This window comes from Bicyclus anynana, chromosome 12, assembly GCF_947172395.1.
Source record: "Bicyclus anynana chromosome 12, ilBicAnyn1.1, whole genome shotgun sequence".
NCBI classification, from domain to species: Eukaryota; Metazoa; Arthropoda; class Insecta; order Lepidoptera; family Nymphalidae; genus Bicyclus; species Bicyclus anynana.
The window spans coordinates 833551-847884 of record NC_069094.1 but is presented as its reverse complement, the minus strand read 5'-3'; the positions used below and the strand labels follow the sequence as shown (position 1 = coordinate 847884).

At 38.7% G+C, this 14334-nt stretch overlaps 1 protein-coding gene across 1 annotated transcript; it reads left to right on the top strand.

Moving 5' to 3' along the window:
• Positions 1-731: 731 nt before the first annotated feature.
• LOC112050975 (flexible cuticle protein 12-like) lies at positions 732-7374 on the top strand. Its single transcript, XM_024089395.2, has 3 exons — positions 732-765; positions 5985-6112; positions 7158-7374. Exons 1-3 carry the CDS (start codon positions 757-759, stop codon positions 7330-7332), a joined length of 312 nt encoding a protein of 103 aa, XP_023945163.1. The 5' UTR covers positions 732-756; the 3' UTR covers positions 7333-7374.
• The last annotated feature ends 6960 nt before the right edge of the window (positions 7375-14334 follow it).

Sequence of the window (14334 nt, the reverse complement as noted above, 5' to 3'; positions counted from 1 at the left end):
CTGCTGTGGAGTACGTGGCGACTGTTATTATGATTGATGAGTCGGCATTAAATGATGAATCGTGGGTCTATGACGACCTTGATGAACTCGCGACCTCTGGAGCAATGCGTTTAATATTATCGCTAGTGATTTTTTGTGGAGAAAGGCTTAAGCCTCGGTTGTTACCTTAAACAACAACGATCAATTGTGGAGCTTGGACCTGAATGGCAATGGATGATAGCAGGCTTCGAGGGTCTAGATCCTCATTGTCTTGTTTATCCTTAATCGTAAGCTCTTAGTGTGCAGTGCTCTATACCTACAAGTTTCGATTAATTTTCTTAGGGTGCTTAAAGGTGTTATAGGCCATTATCATCATCGTCAACGGCCAAGATATCTTAGGTTGACCATCGAAGGGCGGAACATTAAAGATGGCTCATCCATCAATTATTAGGAATTTTTGTCAATGGTTAAAAGCTGCAAATACATAACTCTGACTTGAGTTATGAGACCTAGTTGTTAAGTAATTTCTCTGACAGGAACGACGACGATGCTGAGCAGAAAGAAGTAAGCGTCCTATGGCAGATTTAGTCAGAAAAAGCTCAAAATTCCTTAAAATATTTGGATATACAGGTCGTTATATGAAATCGCTAATGCACACAGAGGCACCCGAGGCATACATCTTAATATATGCAAAGGATGATAGGCAATAGGTATATAAAAGTGCGAATTCTAATTTTAATCACAGTCTCCTCCAAATCTCACCGGACCCAAGCCGAGATGCAAGCCGTGAGTTCTATAATTAATATATATTTTAGCAAGTAGCTTTCACTTTAAGAACATTTATTTTAGTCCTTAGTCGAAGAGCAGATGTACGTTGGGTTACAAACCAAGGTGTTGGAATGGGGACCACCCACAGAAGAGCGCAGTGTTGGTTTGACCCCCACCAGGTGGACTGACGACATCAAGCAGGAAGTCGCTGGATGTAGGCGGCTCAGGACTATGGTGCTTAGAAGCCCCTAAGCCAGGCAATGAATGTACATCGGTTGGTGAGATGATGACAGTAGTCCAAAAGCTCTATTAGCCCTGAGTCTCACAGGAGACGGTTCTATTACGGTGCTCTAGGCTAACTTTGGCAGTGCTCCTGCATCGTCTAAATCCTCCATTGACACTGTTACATACCCATTGAGCATGTTTCTTAAGGACGTCTTTTGTATACTGCTCTCTTCATAATATAATTTTATTTTTCTAGCCTTGGTTGGTTTTCTAAGGTTGACTGTCTATCGGTGTTCTACAAAATATATTTCGATGAGTGCGCTCAGGGACTGTTCGATCTTATGCCACCTTCGCCGTTCTACCACAGGACTACTAGGCATCACAGAGATCTGCACCTCCACGTCGTCGATATTCCTGGGACGCATGCTAAGCGGTTTAGTTCCTATTTTCTTATACGCACTGCAAAGATGTGGAATGCTCTTCCAGCTTCCGTTTTCCCCACCACGTATCTTCAAGTCAAGGGTGAATAGGCATCTTCTAGGCAAGCACAATCCACCATAGGCTGCATCATCGCTTATCGATTGCAGATTGCATTGATGGAAAAAAGGCATTTTATTATTGTGTACAAATGAAGTGTAAATAAATAAGAAGTCTGTAGCAAATACGCAACCCGAAAAATACAAAACGAAAAATCTTCGAAGGACACCTATACCTACAGCATATCAATGACAGATGTACAATAATTAATTTCAGCAGTTAGGAATTGAAACTGTTTATTCGTTATCAACCCATATTTGGCTCACTGCTGAGCTCGAGTCTCCTCTCAGAATAAGAGGGGTTAGGCCTTAGTCCACCACGCTGGCCCAATGCGGAATGACAGACTTCACACACGCAGAGAATTAGGAAAATTTTCTGGTATACAGGTTTCCTCACGATGTTTTCCTTCACCGTTTAAGACATGTGATATTTAATTTCTTAAAATGCACTCAACTGAAAAGTTGGAGTTGGAGTTGGAAACTGTTTATTCAACCCATGTTGAACGGTTTCAATTCCAAGTCAGCGTGACAATAGACTACACCGTCACGGCATTTCTATCAAAGTTTCTTCCGGTGTCCCTATTACCTATCACGTATATTTAAATTAAGACCTTCGAAGTAAGAGTGAATTTGCATCTTTAAGGTAAGCGCGCTGCAAATTATATTTCATCATTAATTTCCATTCCACGAGCCGTGATAGCCCAGTGTATATGACATCTGCCTCCGATTCCGGAGGGTGAGGGTTCGAATCCGCTCCGGGGCATGCACCTCCAACTTTTCAGTTGTGTGCATTTTAAGAAATTAAATATCACGTGTCTCAAACGGTGAAGGAAAGCATCGTGAGGAAACTTGCACACCAGAAAATTTCTTAATTCTCTGCGTGTGTGAAGTTTGCGAATCCGCATTGGGCCAACGTGGTGGACTATTGGCCTAACCCCTCTCATTCTGAGAGGAGACTCGAGCTCAGCAGTGAGCTTGATAAGGATAAGGAAGGATTAATTTCCATTAGCACGATCGTAGTTACAGGCACGCAAGTTTACTTAACATAAAACGGTGAAATCCATTTAAAAACTTTTTGTTCAAAGTTACATACACATTTTGATCCTAATCTAAATTTGACCAGATTCTTAAAACATAGCAAACTTGGAAATCCTTGCATAATGCATGATTTGACTGCCGAGTGGTTATAGCTTGGCAAGGTCATTGATGACACTCCCATGATATGCGGGCGACGGGGGGGAAAGACTGCGCGCGGGTGTGAATTTGTGCGTGCGGGGAAGTGAGGTGCATCAGTCGTGGATTTTTATTCATCGCTACACGCCCCCCGGCCCGCGCGGACCATCGGGAGTGTTATGAATGAATTTGCCAAGCTATAGTAAGATTGGCTACTGCATCCAAGGCAGTGGGTTTAATTTACACGACAGTTTGTGTGTTTCTCAATATCTGGGTGATTTATATATAAATTATCTATATTATATGTATTTAATATTTATGTACATTTGTTAGCTATCGTGGTGTCTATCTATAACACAAGCAACGCTAACTTTTTGGCTAGACAACGATGTGTATATTACCTAAATTTATTTATTTATGCAATGTGGACCACGTGATGATAAGTGATAATATCGTGTGGAAGATCGTTTGACACGTGTTGACCTTGTGAACACTATGTTGATCTAAATGTCAACCCAAAAGGCATTTGGGATGATGTCACGGTGATGCTATAGGAATATTAATCAGATGTTATAGATATGTAGCTCCGAATGAGTTAATTTAATAAGTTAAGTGGTCAGTGGGTTTGGTGGTAAGTAAGAAAACGCCCTACTAGTCCAGTGGAGAGTTTGTTCGGTTACGGGTCATGAGATCCAGGGTTTGAGTCCCGGGTCCAACAATAATTTTTTTTCTTTGAATCGGTATAATATTCCCTTATAGGAGATATGGAGCTTTAATCCACCACACTGCTCAAATGCGAATTGGCAGTGTTCAATTCAGTAACGACCACTATCAGATGATAATGATAATATCCGAGACCGTCGGCTTAATGTGTTCTCCGAGGCACGGAGGTTGTATCACCAATGTCCGAACCGAGCTGAGATTTTCTTAGAAGAAAGGAAAACTCAGTAACTCATATAGCGTAACCGAGGATTCGAACCCAGGACCTAGTCGAGCTGAACCAACGAGGCAGTTGGTCCTTTAGCATACCTACTAAGATTTAAATGTCGCAGGCTATTCGCCTACCGACTGCGCAAACACATGGCTGGAAATGATAACATGTTGTCATGACAGACCACCCACTGCATCCATTGGCTTTTACTTATTAAAGATGCTCGCAGACTGTTACATGAGCCGCTGAGTTAGAGATTAAATTGACATGAATTAATTATTGAAATTAAATACATAATTGTTGAGGACGATTTAATCAGACTGAGCATGATTGGGGGTTACGTTTTTAAAATCATACGTTATATTATACATACCGTACCCCGAGGCTTAAATTAGTTTACATCTAATTTCTGTAGGGATACCGAGATAAAAAATTGCCTATTTATATTTATGTTATTTGAGATTAAAATCTAGTATTCTTTGTCGCTACATTTTTGCCTGAGTGGTCGTGGTCGTCATCTAGATTTGGTGGCAAGCTTAACTATCCGTGGCCAACAAGTCATGTTAGCTCTGTACCAATTTTAATTTAGATCTATTTAGCCATTATAAAGTTAGTAATGGTGTGAATCCGATTTGGATCTAAATAGATAAACATGATTTTCAAAAACTGTTTCCATCATAACAAAAAATCATTATGTATATATCTTCAGATTATACCTATCTTCGGGTTGATTAATAGGATTTACATCCTAATATATAGTTATACACATTTACTATAAGCGGCTCATTTGTTTAGAAGATACATTGCCAAAGGCACGTCAATATGACATCCCTCTTTTGACGTCACTGATTCATAAATCGATTTGGTTAACATAAATGAAATTGGAGCGGCGCGGCGTATTCCGCAGTGTGCGATCAGCACACGCCTCAATTATGCCATCATAATATATCAAGTTAGGACATATCTTGCGTCCATACATCACCATAATTATCATTAAATCTACAAAACTAATTGCTGAAACATGTTTACAAATAACAATCGGCTCAGAGGAGCCGACGCTTGTGAAATATGTTTTACAATCACGACGCGGCTCTATTAGTGTTGATTACGTGAGTAGGTATTAATGACCACCGAACTACACTGAAGCAGAGTCGTGGGTATATACTATCTATATCTATACTTATAATAAAACTGGTCGAATTCTATACAGTTATTCATAATTTTACTTATACCATTTGTAACAACAAACGTTACCGTGGCATAGAGTACTACTAGCGCCATCTAGTGTCTATACTTATAATACGAATTCTGTACATTTTGAATATTCTGTACAGTGAAGATATTTTGAAAATTTTTGTTGGGGGATTGTTAATTTAATCGATATTGAAGCTAAAAATATTTTTTTCGATTTTTTGTCTGTCTGTCTGTCCGTGTTTTTTCGTTATTGTGCAGCACGCTGAAACTATTGAATGAATTCAAATGAAACTTGGCACGGTTTAAGACCATAATACGGAGAAGGTTATGGGATACTTTTTATTGCAAAAATAAAATAAGAAGAGGGTGAAATAGGGGTTGAAAGTTTGTATGGAAAGTCCTTCATTTTTAGAGTTACAGTTTTAAAAGTTTGTTCATAAATCCTTACAAAAATACGAAATTAATGGGATTCAAAAATTTTAAAATTCAAACTCTAAAGTGGTGAAATAGGGCTTGAAGGGCCTCCGCTAGTAAGAAAATAAACTAATTTTTTCTCTTAAAACAAAACATCATCATCATCATCATCATATCAACGTCGTACGTCCACTGCAGGACATAGGCCTTTTCTAGGGACTTCCAAACATCACGATACTGAGCCACCTGCATCGAAAAAACAAAACAACAGAACATTAAAGCTCTTACTGAGATAGCTTTTCTGCAAAGTATTCTATTTTCTCTTGAAAAACCTATCAAACCTAATAACTGGATTCGATTTGATTTTGTTATTACTTAATTGCAGATGTAGGTAATAAACGCTAAGGCAAAAGCGTCAGCATCAAAAAAATGTTGACGGCCTCCGTGGCGCAGTGGTATGCGCGGTGGATTTACAAGACGGAGGTCCTGGGTTCAATTGAGATTTTCTTAATTTGTCCAGGTCTGGCTGGTGGGAGGCTTCGGCCATGGCTAGTTACCACCCTACCGGCAAAGACGTACCGCCAAGCGATTTAGCGTTCCGGTACGATGCCGTGTAGAAACCGAAAGGGGTGTGGATTTTCATCCTCCTCCTAACAAGTTAGCCCGCTTCCATCTTAAACTGCATCATCACTTTCCATCAGGTGAGATTGTAGTCAAGGGCTAACTTGTAAATAATAAAAAAAAAAAAATCTGAACTGTTCCAGGTGATAGTACTCGCTGTTCTCGTGGCCGCGGCTGTCGCCGTGCCCGTGGCCCCGGTCGTTGACCCCAAGACCGCGGAGACTGTCCGCTACAACGTCAACAACATCGGCGTCGACGGATACTCCTTCGAGTGAGTGATCACCATTTTTTTTTCTTATCCGAAATTGCCTCGTGGGTCATTATTATCAACATTGCTGGTACCTTTATGATTAACTTTAAATGTCTAATCACAACAGACATACACCTAAAATATACTCACTTAAAATAAATAAAGATACTCGTGCCAGCAGATTACACGATTAGTATTATGTATCACGATTATCACGATGAGTACAATCACAAACTTAAAAGCTACTTATAAAGCATGGATTTCGCGAAAAACTGAATTTCACACTGACGATGTCGGGGAACCTCTAGTAATCCATACTTCTCTACTCTCATTTATTCATTTATCCTTTTTTTTTAATTTTCAACAATGTTATTAATACAAAATATAATACAAAGCACTATTAAGCATTTATACAAAACATCACCTACCCGCTGGGAGAACTTTTGAGTGCCCAATCAACCAGTGGTCAGGGCTCCAGAGTGAGGAAGAACTTCCTCACAATACGCCCCGTCTCAAGAATCACTGCCTTCAGTGTCCGACCAACAGTTAAGCGAAAGCTTCTTAAGATCCATACTAATTATTATAAATGCTACTTTCGCATAGAAGACTGTCTGTCTGTTATTCTTTCACAGCTTACGGTAGGTTGTACGGTTATGGTTACCTTACTAAACCGATTTGGATGAACTTTTACAATACTTTCTATCCCGGGAAAATTTATTGTTCCACGCGAACAGAGCATCGGGCTTTTGTTAGTAACTGAATAAATGATTCATTATTATCAACCCATATTCGGCCCACTGCTGAGCTCGAGTCTCCTCTCAGAATGACAGGGGTTAGGCCAATAGTCCACCACGTTGGCCCAATGCGGATTGGTAGACTGCACACACGCAGAGAATTAAGAAAACTCTCTGGTATACAGGTTTCTTCACGATGTTTTCCTTCACCGTTACGTGATATCTAATTTCTTAAAATGCACACAACTGAAAAGTTAGAGGTGCACGCCCCGGATCGGATTCGAACCCACACCCTGACTACTTTGACGATTTCTTGTCTTCATCTTCACCAGCTTGGAAACCAATGACGGCAAGAAGGTCTCCGAGGAAGCGGTGCTGAAGAACAACCAGGTGCTGGAGGTGCGCGGCTCCTTCTCCTACTACGGGCCCAACAACGAGCTCTTCACCGTCACCTACGTGGCCGATGAGAACGGCTTCAAGGCCTTCGGAGACCACCTTCCCAAATAACCACCACTGCCCAACTGACTTGACTAGTTTTAAATATATGTTTTTTTGATTCCACTATTTTTTTTAACCTCCTTACGCAAAAAGAGGGTGTAATAAGTTTGACGTGTCTGTCTGTGGCACCAAAGCTTCTGAACGGTTGAAGCGATTTCAATTTAGTTTGTTTGAACGGTATGAAAGGTGACTTATATGTGAGTGTAATTATACATGTTTGATGAAAATCGGTTGAGCCGTTTAAAAGTTCGGGGGTGAAAGTGGGGAATAATCACCTAATGCTTACAAATATACTCGAATGGGGTATCAAATGAAAGCGCACTGAAAGAGAATATTGATGACTTGATCGAGAGTGTAATTAATAATGTGACCTTCGGGGGTTTTTCAAAATTTTAAATTTTATATTTACTCGTATTTGTGACGATGTGCTTGCGTTTGACTACGTGCCATTTTTGTTTATTTTTCTCCTCCTCATGGATACTCGTGTCGCGTAGTGCCGGTCTCCTACAACCTAAAAAACCCCTCCTACCTTCTAAACTCAAGTGTCCCTTTCACAAAGCTCATTGTGCTCTTGTTCATCCTTCTTCTTGACTACGAGAGAAAGCAATGAAGACGTAAGTACGAAACTAATAAGATGCTTTTCCTTGTAAATGTTGAAATAGATTTTGTTTTATCACTCTTACTTGTTTGATCACCTATGGCAACATTAAGTGGCATAAGTGGCATTTTCGATAAGAAATTATCATTTTCTTTGAGTTGTATAGTTAAACCACTCTTATGTAAGATACCGGCACCGGCAGCTTAATTTGCTTCTCAAGGACTATCACTTCTAACTTAAAATTTACTCGCTAAAATAAAATCAATCGTAAGCTATTTTCATGTAAGTATATACAAAAAAAATGTAGCCTGACTCCGGATTCGAATTCAGTACCTTATAAGCTAATACAGATCTTAAAAGCAACTATACCTAGGTACCTTATTCTTCAGTATATATTTTTTATACTTTTAACGTGAACGTAACTTTAATAAACCAATGCAAGGAGTAGACAAAAAACAAAGGGAAAATTCGCTGTAATCTCGTTCCGTTCTTAGCTTTGTGAGTTGAGTACAAAAGAGAGATAACAAGAGATATAGACAAAGGCGGCCAGGTGAAGGCTTGGCTGCAACAATCCATTAGTACACTCACCTAGATCAAAGTTAATCAAACGTGGAGCCGCAGCGACGGGAAAAGGATCTCCCATTGTGGTAATAGACCTGTGATGCAAGACGTGCGGTATGCTTCACTTGGTTATAACCGACTGACGAAGGTTGGTTATGTTTTTCAAATGCAAATAAGTGTGTATCTGTAAATCTTAACTTTGGCAGGCTATAGATTAACTGTTTGAGATTCACCAAACTTTTTGAAGTGAGATTCTCAAAATTGCCGCTCTATTATACTCGACTAGATTTTTCAATAGACACGGTAATTAACAGTTGTTTAAATAAATAACATTCGTTTCTCACCAAATCGGAAAGGTAGTTTTTTAGTAATTTTATATCGTTTTATAATACACTGAGCGGAATGGATATGCAGAGTACATAATAATTGTTTACAGTAGCTGTAACTTTACAAAACAAATTACTGAAACTTCTTTTTTGTTTTTATTTTTTACAAGTTAGTCCTTGACTACATTTGCACCTGATGGTAAGTGATTAAGCAATCAAAGATGGAAGCGGATCTTGCTAGGAGGAGGATGAAAATCTACACCCCTTTCGATTTCTCCACGACATCGTATAGGAACACTAAATCGCTTGGCGATACGTTTTTGTTGGTAGGGTGGTAACTAGCCACAGCCGAAGCCTCCCATCAGCCAGACTTGGAACAATTAAGAAAACCTCAATCGGCCCATCCGGGGATCGAACCCAGGGCCTCCGTCTTGTTAATCCATCGCGCATACCACTGCGCCATGGAGGCCGTCAAAAATCACACAAAATCGTCTTTCACAAAAGGGAACGTTTCTGACATCAACCACATTATGTTTCTGGTATTTTTTTTATTTTTAGTGTCATTTTACAAACAAGGATATTAATCTTGTGCAATAACATTATCTACACAGAAATTCTCTCAGCGCCCTCTTGATCTACAAAATATTACAAAAGAAAATAGTAGAGCACGTTTTCTGCGAGCGCAACATGTAACCGACATAAGAGCGAGATTACATCTGCGACTTCAAAGAGTCTTTGATACTTTGGTGTGCTCGAGGTGTTAATGCAGTATCATTACGTGCTCTCGCACACTTGCTCGCCTGCGCACGGCGCACGGCACACCTTGCGCGCTTTGTGAGAGATGTAATACTTTTAATGGACTGATAACATTGTTGTGTGGGTCTTACGATGCCGAGCTTTTTTTTCAGGGTTTATTTTCGATGTTATGTATGTTTGAAGTAATTTATATAACTGATGGTAAATTTTGATGATGCTACATATTTATCATCTAAATACATTTTAATTACAGCTAAATATTTTTTGAGTTTTTTCCTTAAAATTCTGGTAAAGAAATGGGCTGTTATGTTTACCATAACGATAGTTAATTTGGAAAAGAATTTTTTTATAAGTATTAATAGAAAATCATTTTAAGTGAAAAGATTACTGTGTATAAAGTCCATCGGAATCCGAAGGCCGAAAGAATTTCTGTAGAAAGCATTAGTTTTCATAAGACTCTGAATTATAGGTTGTCTAAAATTTTCTAATTTATAATTCTAATTTATTTTTTACTCTCAGACTCAGACGCTGAGACTCCGCGTGCGTGAAATTCTGTTCTTACTGATCCCGAGGGAACCCCAGATTATAAAACATATTCGTTCCAAATTTCAGCTGAATTGGTTCAGTAGTCGAGGCGTACACTACACACATATAAACAGGTACATAAACACTTTTCACATCTATATCTATACTAGTTTATAAAACTGAAGAGTTTGTTTGGTTGAACGCACTAATCTTAGGAATTACTGGTCCGATTTGGAAAATTCTTTCAGTGTTAGATAGCCCATTTATCCAGAAAAGCTTTAGGCTATATATTATCCCCACATTCCTACGGAAACGGAAACCACGCGGGTGAAACCGCGCGGCGTCAGCTAGTTCATAATATGTGGTGAAGTGTGATTGAAAGTGAAAACTACTCACGATATTTAAAACGCGCTTCAATAAAAGTGTGCCTAGTGGGAGTTTTCAATATTTTCATACTGTTACTGTCACGTTGATGTTAACGCAAATTTGCCATTAGATGGCACTGTTTCAATTCCTTAGAAATTCGCGTTTACGTTACGTGAGAATAACAGTATCAAAGTACCACTAACGACAGTTAACGATTAATGACAGTTAATCTGTGTGACACAACCGCACAGAATCCGCCCCTCGCACTGCTCAGTTTTTTATAATTCCGAGCCAGTTTGTACTCACTTTTTTCACTCTCTCGTTTCTCGCGAGCCGTTAAGAATCGTCTAATGACAGGAAAATTGAAAGTTTGCGCCGTTTGAGCAAAAACATTCGGCTAAGTATCGTAAAAACTCATTCCTGAGATAACGCGAAAAAGATGCTTTTATGTATTGACGTGTTAAATATCACGTTTTAGAGATCCTTGTAGAAATGGAATACAGGTTTTAAATTTATACTATACTAATCTTTTAGTAAATAAATTGAATCACCAAATATGCCACACTCGAGAATGGTTTAAAGTTTGGGTTACTTTTTTCATAATTTTGATTTAAAAAAAGAAAACGTTGAAAATGTCAGTAAAATAGCCATTCATTTGAATTAATTCAGTAGTAACAGCGTGATGCCCGGTAGACAAAAAAACAGACGGACAGACAAAAATAAAAAATATATTTTTTTAGCTTCAGTATCGATTAGGGTATATAATGCCCTCCGGGAACTAAAATATTCAGAATATTTTCAATATACGGAATTTGACCTGTTACATTTTTATTATAAGTAGGTATAGATTATGCAATTGAGAGGGATTATGAGGGCCACAGTTAGCGACCAAGTCTCGGATCCGTAATCAATGGCAACACGCACTGTTCGAAAACTTTCGTCTTCAGGCACTGAGGAATTTTGGACGTAAAGATGTTGCAGTTTTCCGATTATAAGTATAGATTATGCAATTGAATTGAACAACTCACACTGGAAACGAAATGTTAAAAAACGGTTCCAAATAAACACGTTTGTTTCAATTTTAATTAAAGTTTTCGCTGGAAAGTTCAAAAATCGGGATGAAGTTGGTAAAGTTATTGAAATTGATAAATCACGGCGGCGCGGGTGCCAATAGCTGCACACGTTACATGTTACACGCTACACGCCACGTGTTACAAGAACAGAGACGAGTTGTTTTAACAAATATTTCGGCCGTTCTTCGTACACGTTTACTGTATATGACGTGTGGTGCAATTTATAAGTTTTTACTTGAACGTCGGTTGGTACCTATAGAGCTACTGAACTCTCCAAGTTACGGTCTGTTTGTAGGGCTAGAAATTCTTATAGTGATGTAGTTATACCATACTATGTACCCATGTAAGTGTAAATAAAATCTAAATAAGTATGGCACTCGGGGACTGCCACGGTAAACCTATTGCATAGCATTCTTTATCAACTTCGCAAACGCTGTCTCATCTAGCATTGTGTCTAAAAAAGATAGAATCAGTTATTAGCAATTAGCAGCTAGTCTACACGCATACGTCTAGTCTGCAAAAATGAAACAACGTTAGACGATGCACGGCTTTCAACGCCGCACCGCTGTGTCGGAGTGGGGTGGTAGGTTTATTTTCGTTACGGAATTTCTTGAATTGGTCACCGCGCTCAAAGCCCGCGATAAAAGCTATGCAACAGCTTGTCTTTTAGACAGAATGCTAGGTGAGACAGCGTTTTTTTTGGCCGCGTCTACGAGACTTGTAATAGCTTTACCGCGGCAGTCCTCGAGTGTCATACGTATTTTTTCTGAAAATTATAATTTATTTAAATATAATTTCACTATTATCCTTTAATTCAACAAAACGCAGCGTTAGTTTGACTAAGTGAGTTAGAGTTGATCAAGTGTGACGCAGGGAATAGTCAGATTGTATGTAGAAAACGGATTAGACAGAATAAACAATACGACTATAAGAAAACGTACGAAAATAAAAGATGTCACAACAAGGATAAGGAAACTTAAATGGAAATGGACAGGCCACATAATAAGAGGTACTGAGAAATGGAATAAAAATATTATATATTGGTACCCAAGAAACAGCAAAAGGAATCGAGGCAGACAGTTCCGAAGATGGGAGGACGAAATAAAGGCTGTAGCAGGGGAGGCGTGGACAAGGAAGGCGTTGAACCGACCTAAATAGAAAGAAATGGAGGAGCCCTTTGCCAAAGTTGGGCAAACAGACAAAGTTGCTGGTGTCACCTTAGATTTAGAAACTATATAAAATATGTACTAAGTTGTCTGAATAAAGGCTATTATTATTATTATTATGTGGAAAACTGGAAACCTTAATCTAGATGGCTATAACCGCTGATCGCTTGTGACGTGTCCCACACACACGTCGAGGCCATAGATCAAGTGCACCTGTAATATTAGCGCGCACTATCACGCGCACCCGGCGCCGCTCGCCCGCCGTACAACCTGCCTTTTTCAGCCGATATCAAAACGCAATTTACGTGTTTTCATCTTGTAACACACGTGTCTCGACTTTTTCGGCTAAATAAGGGGTGAAAAAGGGATTTGGGGTGAACGATGTCTTTTGGCGGCCTGTGTTTAATGTTCGGTTTAACATATCTATGTAAAAACTGTAGATAAGTTGTCTAGATGTGATAGTCATTAAAGTTATTCTATTTCTAAAAGACTTTAGTTTTGGTATTTCTTTCTCGTAGTACTAAAGAGACACCAAAAATATGTTTGTGTTTGTAAACAAAACGGACGTCCAAATAACAGACACATATTGTTAGATTTAGAGTGATACAGTGGGAGGCGTGTGACATTGTTTTCCGAATAACCGTTATTTATTAACCACTCACAGACAGATATTATTAATTAATCATGTTTCAGTTATGCTAACACTCCTTCAGTTCACCACGGACTCTTTGGTAGTCCGCGACTTTCACACATAAACGTCTACAAATACGCAGCTGTTTTGACGGCCTCCGTAGCGCATTGGTTTGCGCGGTGAATTTACAAGACGGAGGTCCTGGGTCCGATCCCCGGCTGGGCCGATTGAGATTTTTTAAATTGATCCAGGTTTGGCTGGTGGGAGACTTCGACCATGGGTAGTTACCGGCAAAGACTTACCGCCAAGCTATTTAGCGTTCCGGTACGATGCCGTGTAGAAACCGCAAGGAGTATGGATTTCATTCTCCTCCTAACAAGTTAGTCCGCTTCCATTATATTGCATCATCACTTACCAGGTGAGATTGTAGTCAAGGGCTAACTTGTAAAGAATAAAAAAGCCAACTTTTACAACCAAAGCCAAATTAAAAATAGTACAGTCGGCGCACTCTCAAAATTGTATTATTTTGATAAATAAAATACGAAAGATATTTTAAAAAAATATATTAATTAATAATAATTATTTTATTTATTATAAATCTAAATTTAATATACTGTGTAATTCTTAGTTTTAATTAATATATTATAGTGTCAATAAATTTAATACAAACAAAAAAAAAAAAAAAATTAATAATATATTTAAAAAAATCACGTCATTTGCTACAAACTTCTAAATGTGGTATTATAGGACCCTGAGTGATTCATATTCTGTAATGTGTTGCATAAACTAGTAGGTAAATAGTCCAGTCCAGTCCACCTAATTTAATGATGTCAGACAGTACCTATAGATTAGTAATATAATGCTATTATGTTATTCTTTCACGGCCAATTCTATAAAATATTTTCATCATAACGCAATAATGAAAGAAAAATTTCGTTAGGCTACTACGCGAAGTTTTTTTGCTAAAAACGGTCCAAAAAATCGCGGAATAAACCTCTAACAAATTGAA